Source organism: Balaenoptera borealis (assembly GCF_965194805.1).
Source record: "Balaenoptera borealis genome assembly, chromosome: 1".
NCBI lineage: Eukaryota > Metazoa > Chordata > Mammalia > Artiodactyla > Balaenopteridae > Balaenoptera > Balaenoptera borealis.
In genome coordinates, this window is record NC_138860.1 from 128,577,889 (window position 1) to 128,592,327 (window position 14,439).

Genomic DNA, 14,439 nt, shown 5'->3' on the forward strand with positions numbered 1-14,439 from the left:
GAGACTGTGTGCTCCAGGCCTCCAACCCACACCAGAGCCCACTCCCATTGCACAGCCATGTTCTAGCCACCAGCTACAGTTCACCCACCCTGCCTGCTTCCTGTTTGCCTGGCCTGGCAAATCTGCAGTCACTACTGAAACTGCCATTCAGTATTCACCTTCTCCAAAGAGGTCAGTACCCCAGCGTTGGAAATGGGACCCAGAAGGGGGCCACTTCCAAGTAGGACCTCTTGGGAGTCCTATATCCTATAGTTACTCTTTTATGACAGTTTAATAATTCTTTATATTAAATCTTCCCTGTTTAAATTATTGTATGGTTCTACTTCAGATTGGATCTTCACTGCAACAGTCTCTCTCTTCATGGAGTTTATAGTCCAGCAAAGAAGATGGACAATTTAAAAAAGACAATCAACCTCATTTATAACCAGGAAAATGCAAATTCAGACTATAGTTAGGTAGTATTTTACAACTGCTAGACTGGTAAATATTAAGGAGTCTGACAGTACCAAATGCTGGATAGGATACAGATCAACAAGAACTGTCATATATTGCTAGTAAGAGTGTATGTTGGTAGAACCACTCAGAAAAACAATTTGTCATTATTTTGTAAATGTATACATTCATATATCTTTGAACCAAGAGATGCTTACACATGTAGACCTATTTCGCCCATTTTCCCCTCAAGAAAACCTACATTTAGATAAATTCTAAAATTTAAGTATTAAAAAATCATTCAACAGTATTGTCGGGATCAACTTTTAGATTTAAGCAAACGTACAGAAGGAAGGGCTTTCTCTTTCTTGTGCTTTTTTTGTCAAAATGATAAAATAATGTAGACCTGCATTTTTTAACAAACAATATCACAAACTATGTAGCCTTATTAACCCAGCCTCAAATTGTAGATATGGCTAAATTGATGTATTTATCGTTCAGTCTTCCATATTAGTTACAAATAACTTCATATTAACTTAACTACCCTAATATATAATTTAATATTAAGTTAATTTAAACTTTTAACTTTAAAAGTTTCTAAAGATCAATTCGACCAATATTCCACTCACTTTACCTGAATGTCCCATTTGCAGTGTCCAACTTTTATAACCTGGTCTCTGGGGATTTCCAGCAGATAATGGAGTTTTTAGTATTTGAGGATAATTACTATCTTGCGCAGAGGAAGAGCTTGTACCGGGAGTAAAATGTGATGCAAGTGTGTTTTCCGCATAAGATCTTTTGTTTGTAAAGTATGAACCTAAATTCAAAAAAAATTAAATATCAGTTCTTAAAGATTCCGAAATATGCAATGTTGTACTAATTCCTATAATCTCTATAAAACTTCATCTGATAATGATTTTTTAGTGTAACAAATTATGACAAGTTTAACAACATTACTGATAAATAATCTTGTACTAAAATATAATGAAAAGTGCTTGCTAATATGGCTTTTTCTTATACAAGTTGACTGAGACTTTTCTTGCTAAAATCACAAACTACCTTCTAATCTTCAAATACACCAGATATATTTACTTTGTATAGTAATTATAATACATCTTTTCCTTTGTTGACCTCTTCATTGAAACTCTCTCCTCCCAGGTAACTGGTGTAAAGAGAGTTTTAGGCTCACTTTGATTCAGTTCCTTGTTTAGTTAGTTACCTGTTGACATAAGACATTACCTATTTTATAGGGTTGTCATAAAATATGAAAGAATGTGCATAACAGCCTAGCATGTGTCTTGGCACATACGAGGTTTTTTTGTTTGTTTTTTAATTGAAGTATAGTTGATTTACAATGTTGCGGGCACATAGAAGTTCTTAAAAGTATATATTGGGTTTCTTTTCTCCTCTTCCCCTTGACTTCCATGACAACTCTCTATCTTGATTCTCCTTAAACCACTTCTTTTTAGTTTCCTTTGCCAGGTCCTTTTTCCCTCTGTCTGCCTCTTAACTGTTGGCTTCCCAAGGTTCCATATGTTTTCACTTTCTCTCACAAATCAAAATTATACATTTTCTCTGGGCATCTCATCTATTATTTTGGTTTCTATTAATATGTATTTCCGGGCAATTCTCAAACCTTCATATATAGCCCTAACTCTTCTCCAACACTATAAACCATGGGGTGGCAAACTCCCTGTGTAAAATTGGGACAAAAGAAAAATCTACCTTGCAGAATTATCGTTAGGATCAGAGATACAAAATGCCAAGTAAGAAGCTAGAACAGAGTAGTGCTCATTAATTAGTGGATATTATTACTGTTGAAAATAAATGGGTGAAAAAGCATCTCACGAAGGGGGGTTATATTGACAACGTAAACATGTATGTTGCCTTGGAGGAACTGCAAGTAGGTCAATTAGATTAGAAAGTAGGGTAATTATTAAGAAATGATAAGAGATAAGACTGCAAAGATTGAAAACAGATCCCAAATGGCCTTGGATGTCCTAATAAAGAGTATGATTTAAAAAAAAAAAAAAGAGTATGATTTTTTTAACTGCAAAAACAGAGTCACTGATTGAAGTGCCAAGGGACATAAGATTTTCATTTTCCGGGACCTCCCTGGTGGCTCAGTGGTTAAGGATCCGCCTGCCAAAGCAGGGGACACAGGTTCAAGCCCTGGTCTGGGAAGATCCCACATGCCACAGAGCAGTTAAGCCCGTGTGCCACAACTACTGAGCCTGCGCTCTAGAGCCCGTGAGCCGCAACTACTGAGCCCACATACTACAACTACTGAAGCTTGCGCGCCTAGAGCCCATGTTCCACAAGAGAAGCCACCGCAAGGAGAAGCCCGCACACCTCAACGAAGAGTAGCCCCTGCTCGCCACAACTAGAGAAAAGCCGGTGCGCAGCAACCAAGACCCAACGCAGCCAAAAATAAATAAATTAATTAATTAATTTTAAAAAAGAGAATTAAAAAAAGATTTTCATTTTCCATATAACTCTAGTGACACTGTAAGTAAGCTTGAAAGAAAGAATACTTAGGAGTATGAGGCAATAATTCAGACATAAAATCATAAAGGCCTGTAATGGCACAGAGATAGAAAAGGACAATTATTTAAAAGATAAAGTTAGATAGAATTGAACTATTTGGATGTTATGAGTGAGGGAATACTCGAATTATTGGTCTCCTAGGTTTAAGATTTAGAAAACCCAATGACTGCGATAAGAGAAACAGGTCGAGGAGCTGCAGAGAGATGAATTAAATTAATCATATAGTGAGTCTGAGGATTTCCACTGGTTCCTCACCAGAAGCTTCAGAAGACAGTCTGAAATAGGAATCTGGAGCATAGATGAGATCTGGGCTGTGGTGATAGTCACATCCAGACAGAAGTGGCCTAGGAAAAAACCTCTAAGGACAAACCAATAATTTGGGAACTAACAAAGGTAAGCACAGTTCTCTGGAAGGCAGGAGAAAAACAGGGGAGAGTGGAATCAACAAAAGCAAATTAAGACGGTTTCAGAGAAGACCGGTCAAGAGCATTAAACACAGTGGAAAGGTCACACAAGATGAACTGAAAAGTGACCACTGAATTTGGCATTTGTTACCTTATCATTGACTTGCAATGTTGTCTGGAAAAACGGTGATGGTTTTGCCATGGAGAGTGACTGAATATAGAATAAACGAGTTGAACTCTCCTTGAAAGACATTTTTCATACTAAACATATTATTCACCTCAATTAGATAAAATGTTAAATCTAGTCTGTTTTCACGGCATCCTAGAAGGACTTGGAGAGTTAAGTTCAGGAGCCAAGAGGTTCACCACTTCTATCACCAAACTCGTGCACAAATTCAGGCATCTGTCATCAGGGGCGGAGAGCTGGGACATCACACCGGATGTTAATGCAACCCGCCTCAGAACCGAGCCACCCGCCATCACAGCCTTGTAATAAAACCAATTTGAAGAAGAGTCCAGCCCTTTAGTCACTCAGAAACACTAAATTCCCGGAGCATCCCATTCTCATCTTCCAAACAAACCCCAACTGATACTTCTCTGTGGTAACCACCAACCACAGCTCCCTGAGCCTCCGGGAATTCACACAACCGCTCCTTGCCTTGAGCTGGCCGCGCGCTGGGCGGGTGCCGAGGGAGGCTGCTGCTGTCGCTCCGGTCGGCCGCCGCTCCAGACGTGCCTGGAGGGGAGGACGAAGAGGCGGCCTGGGCTGAAGGGCATCTCTGAGGAGTCTCCTGGAGTCCAAAATTGTAGCGGGGACCCTGGGACCGAGCCTCTACCGAGGAGGGGGAAACCGCAGGGACAGAAGTTGAGGCTGGTGGGATCTCAGGCCTCAGCATGCTCATAAACCCTCTCAGAACACCCCTCGGCAGGGCCCAAGGGCAGAAGCTACGCCGGGAAAAGTGCGAGCATGGTGCGCAGGCGCACGAAGCCGCATGGCGCGCAGGCGCACGAAGCCGCATGGCGCAGGCGCAGAGCCCCAGCGTGCCGCAACCGCCCACCTTCCCCCCCACCTCCACCCCATCCACACCGAGGGAATGTACTCCCAGGCTTTCCGGTCCCGTCACCTCCCACAGGTTTTGGTCGAGCTAAATGTAAGGTACAGACCTCCTCAGCTGAACGGAATTCAGGGCCCATCAATCCAACTTGGTAGACCCATTATTCGCACTGCACCCTATTTCCTTATCACAAGGTGTTCGGGGCTAAAATTCGCACATACCTCCAAATACACTGGTTTCTTTTTAATTACAGAAACTGTCTTATCACTGTGCACGCAGTGCCTGTGATAGTGGAAACAAATTTAATGCTCACACAGTAGTACAAACCATTTAACATTGGTTTCGTGGCTAAAGAGCCACTAACCCCTTACAGCTTAAATATTCACAGGGCTGTTATCACTGCAAGACTGCCCCTCACCCAGTAAGCATATGGCTGTGTGCACAGTATAGAAGGAACCAGGTTAAGAGGTATCTCTTGGACAGTTTCCTCTCTCAATTTCTAGTACTGGGTCTTCACACATAGGTATGAACTATTTAAAAGCAGACTACACAAACTCAAACTAGCTTTACAACAAATGACCTTTGGGAAATTTTGTGCCTGCTTACTTTTCTTGAATACACAGTAATAGCAACTTCGTAGAGATGCCAGGATTGAAAACAGAATACTCTGGATACTATTAGAAGAAATGCATTACTCAATTCATGCAATTGTTAAGTACATCAATAAATCAGGTATTCATAGAACAGTTCATCCACATGCAATGACTGCAGTCCTCAAAACTCCCAACTTCCAATGACAGCACTTAAATAAAATTATGTTCCATCCAATGACTTCCAAACCTTCAGAAACAAAATACTGGCAATGCAACTCAAACTCTTCAAATTAATAAACTGTCAAAAAACAATGCTAGATTTCAATCTCACATTGGTCAATGTGTTCAGAATCATCACTTTACACATGTAAGATGATTCTCTCTTACACAGGGTATTGCAAAGACGCTTGAGCAAATTTCAACTTCCATCAAGAAAAATGTTCATTAAAATACTTTATTTTCACCAAGAACATAAAACTCTTATAAGAGTTATAATCTCTTGTAAGAGATTAGCTGTGGTCTCATCTTTCTGAAAACACAGGTAACAAAAAAATACTGTGGCAACTATCAACTTGTGTTTCCTTACTCGGCAGGGAAAAAAGCCAACAATCCCCCTTGGCATTCCGACATAAAATATTAGAAAGTGAGAATATAGTCCAGATTGCAATCCTATTCCAAGGTGGTGAATTGTCATTTACTTAAATCACTTTGTAACCAGCTCAGTAACCACAAACATATGAAATATTCCCAAATTTCAGCCATTTATTTTTTTTCACCTTTTAATTCCTATGGGGTTCATCAATTCTTTATCAGTTAACATTCTCATTGACAAAGACCAATTTATATTAACTATAGTTATATATAACATATCAAGGGAGTACATGGGAAAATCATAACATAAGACTTCATCAGCTAAATAGAGTTCAACTCAGTTTGCTGTTATGGAGACAAACAAGATAAACACATTGAAGCATAAACAAAATATTACGCTCAGAATAACAGCATTCCAGAAGAAAACGGAAAGCTGAAGATACAATAAAGGTCTCTAATTTACAGTATGTATAATTATATAATTTATTAAAATCAACACAATTCATGTACAAAATATTAACATGGCAGCCATTACATTTGTTAAGCACTTCAAATACTGAAATGTTAAAACAGTAAAACTACACTAAGCAACTTCTGCATCAAGGGATCTAATCTAGCTCACTAGTTCAGGCTGAACATTCACTCTCCGAAGTATTTCTTCAGGCATGCAAAAAACAGGGCTAACAGGTTTAATCTGTTCTTCTCCCAAAAGTGACAATCCAGCAATTCCAAATAGAGTATGAAAAGGATCTACCTATTAAAAAAATAAGAATTTATAGAGTATTACAAAATGAAAACTTCTAAAACCCTGCTTCTGAACAATGATTATACTGGAGCCTATTGTATTCCCTTTATTTGAACATACGCTTAAAGTTTTCTGAAATAATGATGGTTTCAAATTGTATTTTTAAACACAGAACCTGGTCCACACACTCATTTCTTGGCAATAAGTGACCAGAAATTTCTGTAAACTTGTTTTAGATCTTTCATATATTCTTAAATGACAATTATTTAAAAAGCATCCCTTCAAAGCAACACTTGGAAATACCATCCTTTCCCCCCACCCCCCTATTCCTAATTCTGGAAACTTAGAACCCTTAGAACACAAAGCAACACTGAAAATTTTAACTGTTAAATAAACAGTCACAAATATACTTGCCATATCTCCTGGCCTGTCCGCAAATCCTCCCGTTTCTTCATCTTGACATGCTAAAATGAAACTGCGCAGTTTCTCTCTGTCAATCCAATGAAGCCTTCCAATTATCTTTAGGGAAGCCAACACCCACCAAGAATAGCACACATCTGGTAACTAGGAGGAAAAAGCCACAAGTTGCCTCAATTGTACTTTCTGGTCCAAATATTGGGGGTGGGAAGGGAATCAAGGGATATACGGACAATGCAGTGTTTGAAACACTGAAATCCATAAATACAATTGCTTAGAATTAAAGATAATCACTGGAAAAGAGAAGACCAAACACTCCATTCCATAGAAAACCATGCTGAATGTTTCAGCTTCAGTACTCAGTGATAACCATCCATCTACCTTATTTTCTATTTGCAGTGAATACCTAAATAAGCCCCTTAATCCAAGAATCTGGTGGTAAGGCTCCTGAGATCTATGGTACTGTATGTTCCACTGCCCTAGGTAGAGCACTTTCAGTAAGTGCTGTCCAAGCAGGTACACAACCTGCTTCCAAAAAAAAAAAAAAAAAAAAAAAATCACCCCGGCTCCTCAAATCATGGTAACTTAAGAAATGCAGAAGTTCCCACCTTAGACTGAATTTCAACAAGATCCCTAGGTGATTCACAGGCACATTAAAAGCTGTCCTACATTTTAAGTGCAATCCTCACCCCCAACGATCTTCTACTTATTGAAAAGCTGCCCAGGTTTTTCATTGGATCTTAACTAGAAACCACTTGTGGTTATTTCCCTACCTATTAACTTATTCAGAAATACTGAGCAAGCAAAATTAAACAAAAATACAATGACCCAGATAAAAGCATCACCATGCTCTATCATATTTTAGGTCAGGGGCTCAGCAGGCTACAGCCATTGAGTCAAATCTAGACCACAAGAATAGCTTTTAGTATGTGTAAATGATTTTTAAATATAATAGTTTTGCGACAGGAAAATTATGAAATTTGTATGTGTAACAAGACCATAGGTCAAAGCTAAAAATATTTACTACCTGGTCGTTACAGACCCAATTCAGAGTGTGTGAGAGCTAAACAAAATTGGCTTTTTCTTTAAAAATTAACAAAGATTTTAAATAAAAATGTTGTAATCCAATTTTTTAAAAAAATCTTTCATTTGGCAAATCCATTGTCCTTTCCCACCCATAAGTGGGCATGGAGATTTCTGTACAAGATGCATGTGTTAATAGAAGCCTTTGACTCCCAGATATACATAACGCAAAGTAGTTAAGGTGAAAAGCTCATTATCAATTTACAAGAGTAATACTGAGATATACAAGACAAAAAAAGTCCTCACTCAAGGTTATAAAACTTAAAAAGTTCATCTTATGAAACGACAGATACCTTCTCTGGCCTTCCATTGAGTCCACCTGATGGAAGCTGTCGTTCACAAAGCCACCAACCAAGTAAATCAGAATTTACTCGATGCAACTGACTAGTAATAGCCAGGAATCCTGTGCAACAATAGATCTAAAATTACAGACATAAAGTACATGTGTAGAATAGTTTTTCAACAATAACATGGTGATAAAAACTACTTAAATTATTAAAGCTCCATTTTCTATCTAAAAATTTGCTGACAGTAAGAATTTCAAACAAGAACACAATTATTTGAACAAAACCAACCACACTACTAGGATGCAACTGCAATGCAAGACTACTGTCACAATTTCTTCATGGCTAAAAGCAAGCTTTATTTGACAACCATTTACATATACAACATCCTCTGGCACAAGCAAACAGTTGTTGGGGATAGGTAGGGAATGTTTTCATCTGGTTAAAAACTAATTGAAAATCAAAATATATTTTTGGTAATTACAAAACTACTTATGTTTACCTGGGTCGGAGGATTTCACCAACAGGGGACTGTATACAAAGTAAACTACTGTAAAAATGCCTTCCTTAATCAGCAATTAATTCTTATGTAACATCCCACATTATATTACATTCAGTCAAATTAACTTGCTATTTTCCCAATTACACGGGTTATCCCTTCAAAACTGACCCTACGTTTTAATCTAGATTGATAAATTACCTGCCCAGCATGGGATTCAGAACCTGGCCTGCAACCAAATCCACCATCAAAGTTCATACATGATAAAACAAATTCGATTGCCTTTTCCACATTAATAGCATCCAGCTTCCCCTGTAAACAAAATATACGTATTAAATTCCAGAATAATCATGTAAGTTTAATCATTCCAATACAACATTTAAAACTTACCAATAGAGCCAAAGTTGCCACCGCACAAAAAGAGAATCTTGTATCGATTTCTCCTAAAAATAAAGGGATCAAACCAAAACATTACGTGTTATCAGAGGCTTCTGATCATATTATGTAGTAAAAGTTAATTAAAAACAACCTCTGCACAACTATCATGGTTAAATTTCCAAGAGTTCAGGCTTAACATGTACTTCTAGTCACCAGGAGGAAAGCTAAATCTTTAAAAAGTGATCCATAATCACTTACTTTATTTCGAAGGAAACTAAGAACTAGAAAACTGCTTTGTCAAAAATACAAGCAAATAAATTGCTTTCAAAGCCCCAGAAAGGTAACAGAAAGAAAAAGACTAGTCAATTTCTTAGAATGATAATAAACTTACCCTATTATATAAAAGTAGATTTTCACATCCCATGAAGCAGCTGGTCTCTCCTGCCTGCACTGTATTCAGCCCTAAAGCAGAGATTATCTACATTTATCAAGTCAAATACTACTCCCTCCCTCCACTCAAATATTCAGTAAGTTTGTAAAGTTTTTTGAATATTTTCCCCTTGCCAGAAAGTTCTAAAAAAACTTTACAAAGCCACCAAATATTGGGGAAAAAAGTTTCACCTACCTTATCTTTTAGACTGGCCCCCTCTGTTCCAGTACTCCTGTATGCTGATATAACTAGCACAGTGCATGCTGGAACTTCCAGCAGACCATTAACTCCAGTTAGACCAGCTGCTTAGTGGGACCTGAAAAGATGAAAAACTTAAAAATCTCCTGATAAGTTATTAGCAAAGCTCCCAATTCGTTGAACTTTAAAATTTGCAACGAAGCTTATTACTACAATAAACACCAAAGCAGAACATTTTTGGATTGGCATTTTGGGTGCCATGGATTAAAGGGACATTACCCCAAATATCTCCAGCAAAAGAACCATCTTCTTTCTGTAGACTCTGAACATATTCCACAACTTTATTTACATCAATAACATTAATACTATCATAGAGAGTAAGAATCTGTAACAAAAACAAACCATGGTAAGTAAATACCTCTTCAACACTGGTAAGTTTGTTCTAACAATGTTCTTCCTCAACTACCTTTTAAGTTGTCAAGCAAGCATGTCCTTTTCTTTATGTACATTGTGAACTTTTCTCAAATGTGCACTTCTACTATGCAGTCAAATTATAGATGTTACCAACAAACACAAACCTTTAACCACAAAGCATTATTTTTCCATTTATAAATTGTTAACTTAGCGCTCTAAGACTCACATATACTAACTTACATAGACTTTAAACCCTTATTTGTGGATCTTCACTAATATCAAAATCAAAGCTAACTCCAAGGAGGGAATTCCCTGACGGTCCAGTGGTTAGGACTTGGCGCTTTCACTGCCATGGGCCTGGGTTCAATCTCTGGTCAAGGAACTAGGATCCCGCAAGCCACAGTTCATCCAGAAATGTAAAAATAAGTAAAAATAAATAAATTTTAAACTCCACGGAAAACAGCAGAGTTGTGAAATGACAGAGTATAAACGGGGAACCACAGGCAGCTTGGTATTTCCAGATATTAGATGAACAGCAAGATGAGACTAGAAGGGAGGAAATGGCCAGGCCATGGAGAGAAGCAAATGCCATGCAGAAGTTTGATGAATACACGAAACAGATGAAGGAGGCTTCTACGCATGCGGTAAACAGGCTTCGAGCAGTTTACATAATCCATTATGCTATTTGTTGTTCTCTGAATAATGTTCCACGTGACAATCTTCAGAACATATTGTTTTCTATTATCAGACAAGACTTATGTAACGTAATCTATTGGGATAGGATAGGTCATGCTGTCTAATAAACAAAATAGATTTCAGTGGCTTAACTTCACAGGATTTTTCTTGCTCAAAACCAACCAACCAACCTAACTCCACTGAGTGATTTTCAAATATTTACATATACTTAAGATAAACATAATTACCATCCAAGGTCTCAGTGTAATTTTATAATTTACATCAACTTTGGATTCAGCTAATACATGCCACCACATCATTGACCTTGTAGAACATATACTTCATTTGAAAAGATGAGTAACTTTTTAACATAGATACTGATTTTGTCACGTTCCTGATACCTAGTTTCAATTTCCCCACTCTCACGGAAGAGAATACATCACCAAGACTGCTGAATTTTTATTAATATTTACCTGGACAGCACTAAGAGTGTACAAAAGATGAGGATCATGTCCAATACTAGCACTTATTCCACCACACTCGTGTTGACAAGACTTAATAAATGTCAGAATTTCTTCTCTATTCATGCGATGTAGCTGTCCCATGAGATCCATAACAGTCAGACCCCAATAGATGCCACTCATTCTCAAATATTCAGACATACAGTATTCCTAAAATACAGAATTACTTTAATGCGTCAGTTTGAATTGATGCCAGGTTAAAGATACTGAACACATGAAGCTAAATAGTCATGGTGTTACATGGCCCTAACTCCATAGCTACAAGGTTATGGGAATTCATCAATACTAGATTATTTCCCAACATGGTAAATTTCAGCTCTTTGTATCCCACAGGAGAAAATATTCACTTCCAATTAAGTTGTTCATTTAATTTTTTCTAAGATTTTCCCACAGAGGAAAACTGGGAACACCATTCTTCAAGGTTAAACTTATTCAAGGTCTCAGCGTAATTCTAGAGCTTAAGTGTTATCTCACATCACCGTAAACTCAGGTAATACATGCCAACACATCATTGACCTCGAAAGCATTACCTCAACTACAAAAGTAAATCTATTCCATGCCTCAAAATTCTTACAAATCGGGGCAGGAAGGGAAATCTACTTTGTCTGCCAAGGCCACTAAATAAGTGTTGGTAAGGACCGTGGTTAATTCCACTGCCCCTCAACCACAGATACCAGTGCTTGGCACACAGAAGTTGGATACGATTTTTAAGAAACATGGGCCATACTAACCTGCTTATTCAGAATGGCCAACACCTTTAAAAATAAACTTTTCAACATAAAAGTATACATACGTAATCATCTTTCTTTGAGCCATAGGATGCTATATAATCTGCATGCTTCTCCACTAATAGGGTGTCGGGTGCATCTGACTTGATAATAACATCCTTCTGCGGTGTGCCCTTTCACACAAAAAGTGATTTCATAACTTTTTATCTTTTCACGTTTGACCCCAGAGCATATATTCCATACACATTTGAATTCTGATTGCATCTTGCCATATAAAAACTTTCAATTTTAAAAGTATCTGACTAAAAAAGAACTAAACCCCTCATAAAGATGCAGGCATTTTTCAGGTCTCAGGGTAATTCTAGAGCTAAAGCAGAAATAATCAACTTTAGATTCAGAATACATGCCAGCTCATCATCGACCCAAAAAATTACCTCCATCTTCATCTCTCTTTGCTTATCTTTCACTTAAAGAGTTAAGTAAAATAAACATACACTATCAAACCTTACGAATTTAAGACAACATATGGCTTACATGTGGCAAAAAGTTGAAGCATTAAAATAAAAATCTTGCTAACCCATAATTTGCAGTTAAGTTCTTTAATGAGATTTTATTAATCCTAGAAACTCAGGTTTCAAAGCACCTTCCAGGTACCCCAAAAGTTATTTATCAAGCAAGCAGTCCCTTTAGCCTAATCTTCTCCAGCTTTAAGCCCCCAGGTGATGAGGATGCTGCTCTAGTTCTTATTTTTTAAGTAGGTCATGATCACTACCAATAAGAACAAAGCAATTAATTTCCTTCACATCCCATTCATATTTACTAGGTCAAGCCCATACTATTAATAATTATAAAGATTCTGAACCATATATTCGTGGCCAAATGGAAGGAAATATATATGTACATGTATATATATAGAAGGAAAAGAGAACTACCCGGCTTTTTTGAGAGATTAAGAAACCGGGTCGTTGACCCCTGAGGCCCGCCGGATAGGAGGAAGTCTGGCCGCATGTGCAGCCGCGAGATCTGCAGAAAACGCTAAGTAATACTTCACCCTGTCTCTGAGTCCTCAAAAAACCTTCCAAGGCCTATGTCTTAACTCAACCATTCTCTAATACTTAGAAAACAACCCACTGGGGCCTGAACTGCTTAAACATTAGCCTATCTAGTCTCCTCCCGACTCATCTACATAGCAACCCAATACACGTCCACACTCACCATGTCTGAGAGCGAAAAGAGAACTAGGCTCGTCGCTGGGCGGATTTAGGCAGCAAGCGCCTGCGCAGAGGCGTCCTTCAGGTCCCCCCCCACCCCACCCCGCGCCCGACATAGCTGTCCACACTCCCGCCTGAAGGAAGGAGCAGTTCTGTGGCTGCCCTAGGACCCCACCGACTGCTCATAGCTGTCCTCGCTGCCTGCGCCGAAAGTCTCTGGCGCCAATTTTCTCGTCTCGTAAGGTCCGCGGTTTTGTCTACAAGGGTTTTAAGTAATGTGTAAATACCTGAATAACTTTTAAGAAATCGTTTATTCTTGAGACTCTTTGATCTTTGAAGATCTGCAATGGCTGGTAATTAATAGAGTTGCACGTAGTTAAGTGTTCAATAAATGTTTTTGAGTGAATGTTAATGAAGTGTTCACATTCCCCTCCTGTTTGCCTTGGCCATTACGGCCGACTCCCTCACCTACTCCCCCCACTTCTTTAGGAAGTACTAATATCTGAAATATTTGGAACTGAATTTTCAACGAAGAAACATCCATGTGCCTTTTATGAGCTTTCCACAGAAATCGGATTTACTAGGTGTGTTAACACAGATGTTTTCAATTGTGCTTTCTTTAGGACTGTCATACTTCAGCATTTTTGAGCACCCATTAGAAAATAATGGCACCACACATCCTTGCATTCAGTAACGACTTGGAGAAGGGTTCCTGACACAGTGACATATGTGGGTTATCAGTAATTGAGAGAATGTTGGATCTACTGTGATGATAGATTTCATTATTTCGCCCTGTAGTTCTGTTGATATTCGTATTTCTAGCTTGAGGCCACTTTATTAAATGCATATAAGTTTAGACTTATCTATTTCTGCTGAGTTGAGCCTTTTATCATTACGTGATGATTATGTCTAGCCCTAATAATTTTTATTTTAAAAAGTCTGCCTTGTTAAATAGTGTCAAAGAAAAATTAATCCGTTGCTCCAAGAAAGAAATGGAAATTTTTTTCCGAGCCAAATTTGAGGATTATAACCTGGGAAGACCATCTCAGAAAGCTTCTGAGGACTGTGCCGCGGGTCACAAGTGAAGGTACAGTTAGTTATATGTTTTTTGAGGCAAAGGGCTGTACATCAAATGACATATTATTGACAGTTTACATAATCCAGATCTCAGTGTCATCGTGGTAGGTCGTATGACCCCTTACAAGATCAGGAAGGAATGTTATCTTTTAAGGAG

The 14,439-nt window shown here is 38.2% G+C and overlaps 2 protein-coding genes across 6 annotated transcripts in view; both read right to left on the minus strand.

The window, feature by feature from the left end:
- Positions 1-4,321, minus strand: part of MSH4 (mutS homolog 4) — a 93,337-nt gene extending 89,016 nt beyond the window's left edge. The window contains exons 1-2 of one of the 2 annotated variants that reach the window (XM_082355072.1): positions 4,027-4,321; positions 1,067-1,249 (exon numbers count right to left, since the gene is read on the minus strand). In XM_082355072.1, coding sequence (XP_082211198.1) covers positions 1,067-1,249; positions 4,027-4,285 — 442 coding nt within the window. In that variant the 5' untranslated portion in view covers positions 4,286-4,321. Of the gene's footprint in view, positions 1-1,066; positions 3,916-4,026 lie in introns of those variants that run through there. The other variant, XM_082355071.1, reaches the window with a different exon arrangement.
- Positions 4,322-5,471: 1,150 nt separating this feature from the next.
- RABGGTB (Rab geranylgeranyltransferase subunit beta) lies at positions 5,472-13,203 on the minus strand. 4 transcript variants are annotated; one of them, XM_082344821.1, is made up of 8 exons: positions 12,060-13,203; positions 11,219-11,416; positions 9,936-10,041; positions 9,041-9,093; positions 8,852-8,962; positions 8,161-8,286; positions 6,782-6,931; positions 5,472-6,372 (listed from the first exon to the last, which is right to left on the minus strand). In XM_082344821.1, the coding sequence occupies exons 2-8, from the start codon at positions 11,405-11,407 to the stop codon at positions 6,262-6,264; spliced, it is 846 nt and encodes a 281-aa protein (XP_082200947.1). In that variant the 5' UTR covers positions 11,408-11,416; positions 12,060-13,203; the 3' UTR covers positions 5,472-6,261. The 4 variants fall into 4 exon arrangements, with proteins under 4 accessions (XP_082200947.1, XP_082200946.1, XP_082200945.1 ...); XM_082344820.1 differs by having other exon boundaries at positions 6,778-6,931; XM_082344819.1 differs by having other exon boundaries at positions 5,472-6,376; positions 12,060-13,201.
- Positions 13,204-14,439: the final 1,236 nt, after the last annotated feature.

Bases quoted from the DNA above. Each gene is read 5' to 3' on its own strand.
- RABGGTB (XM_082344820.1), bottom strand. From the start codon at position 11,407: ATGTCTGAATATTTGAGAATGAGTGGCATCTATTGGGGTCTGACTGTT. The intron at 8,963-9,040 runs GTAAGTTTTAAA...TTTTGTTTACAG, and splicing joins TGGCAACTTTGGCTCTATTG to GGGAAGCTGGATGCTATTAA. The intron at 8,287-8,851 runs GTAATTTATCAA...CTGTAATTTTAG, and splicing joins CTGAATCCCATGCTGGGCAG to ATCTATTGTTGCACAGGATT.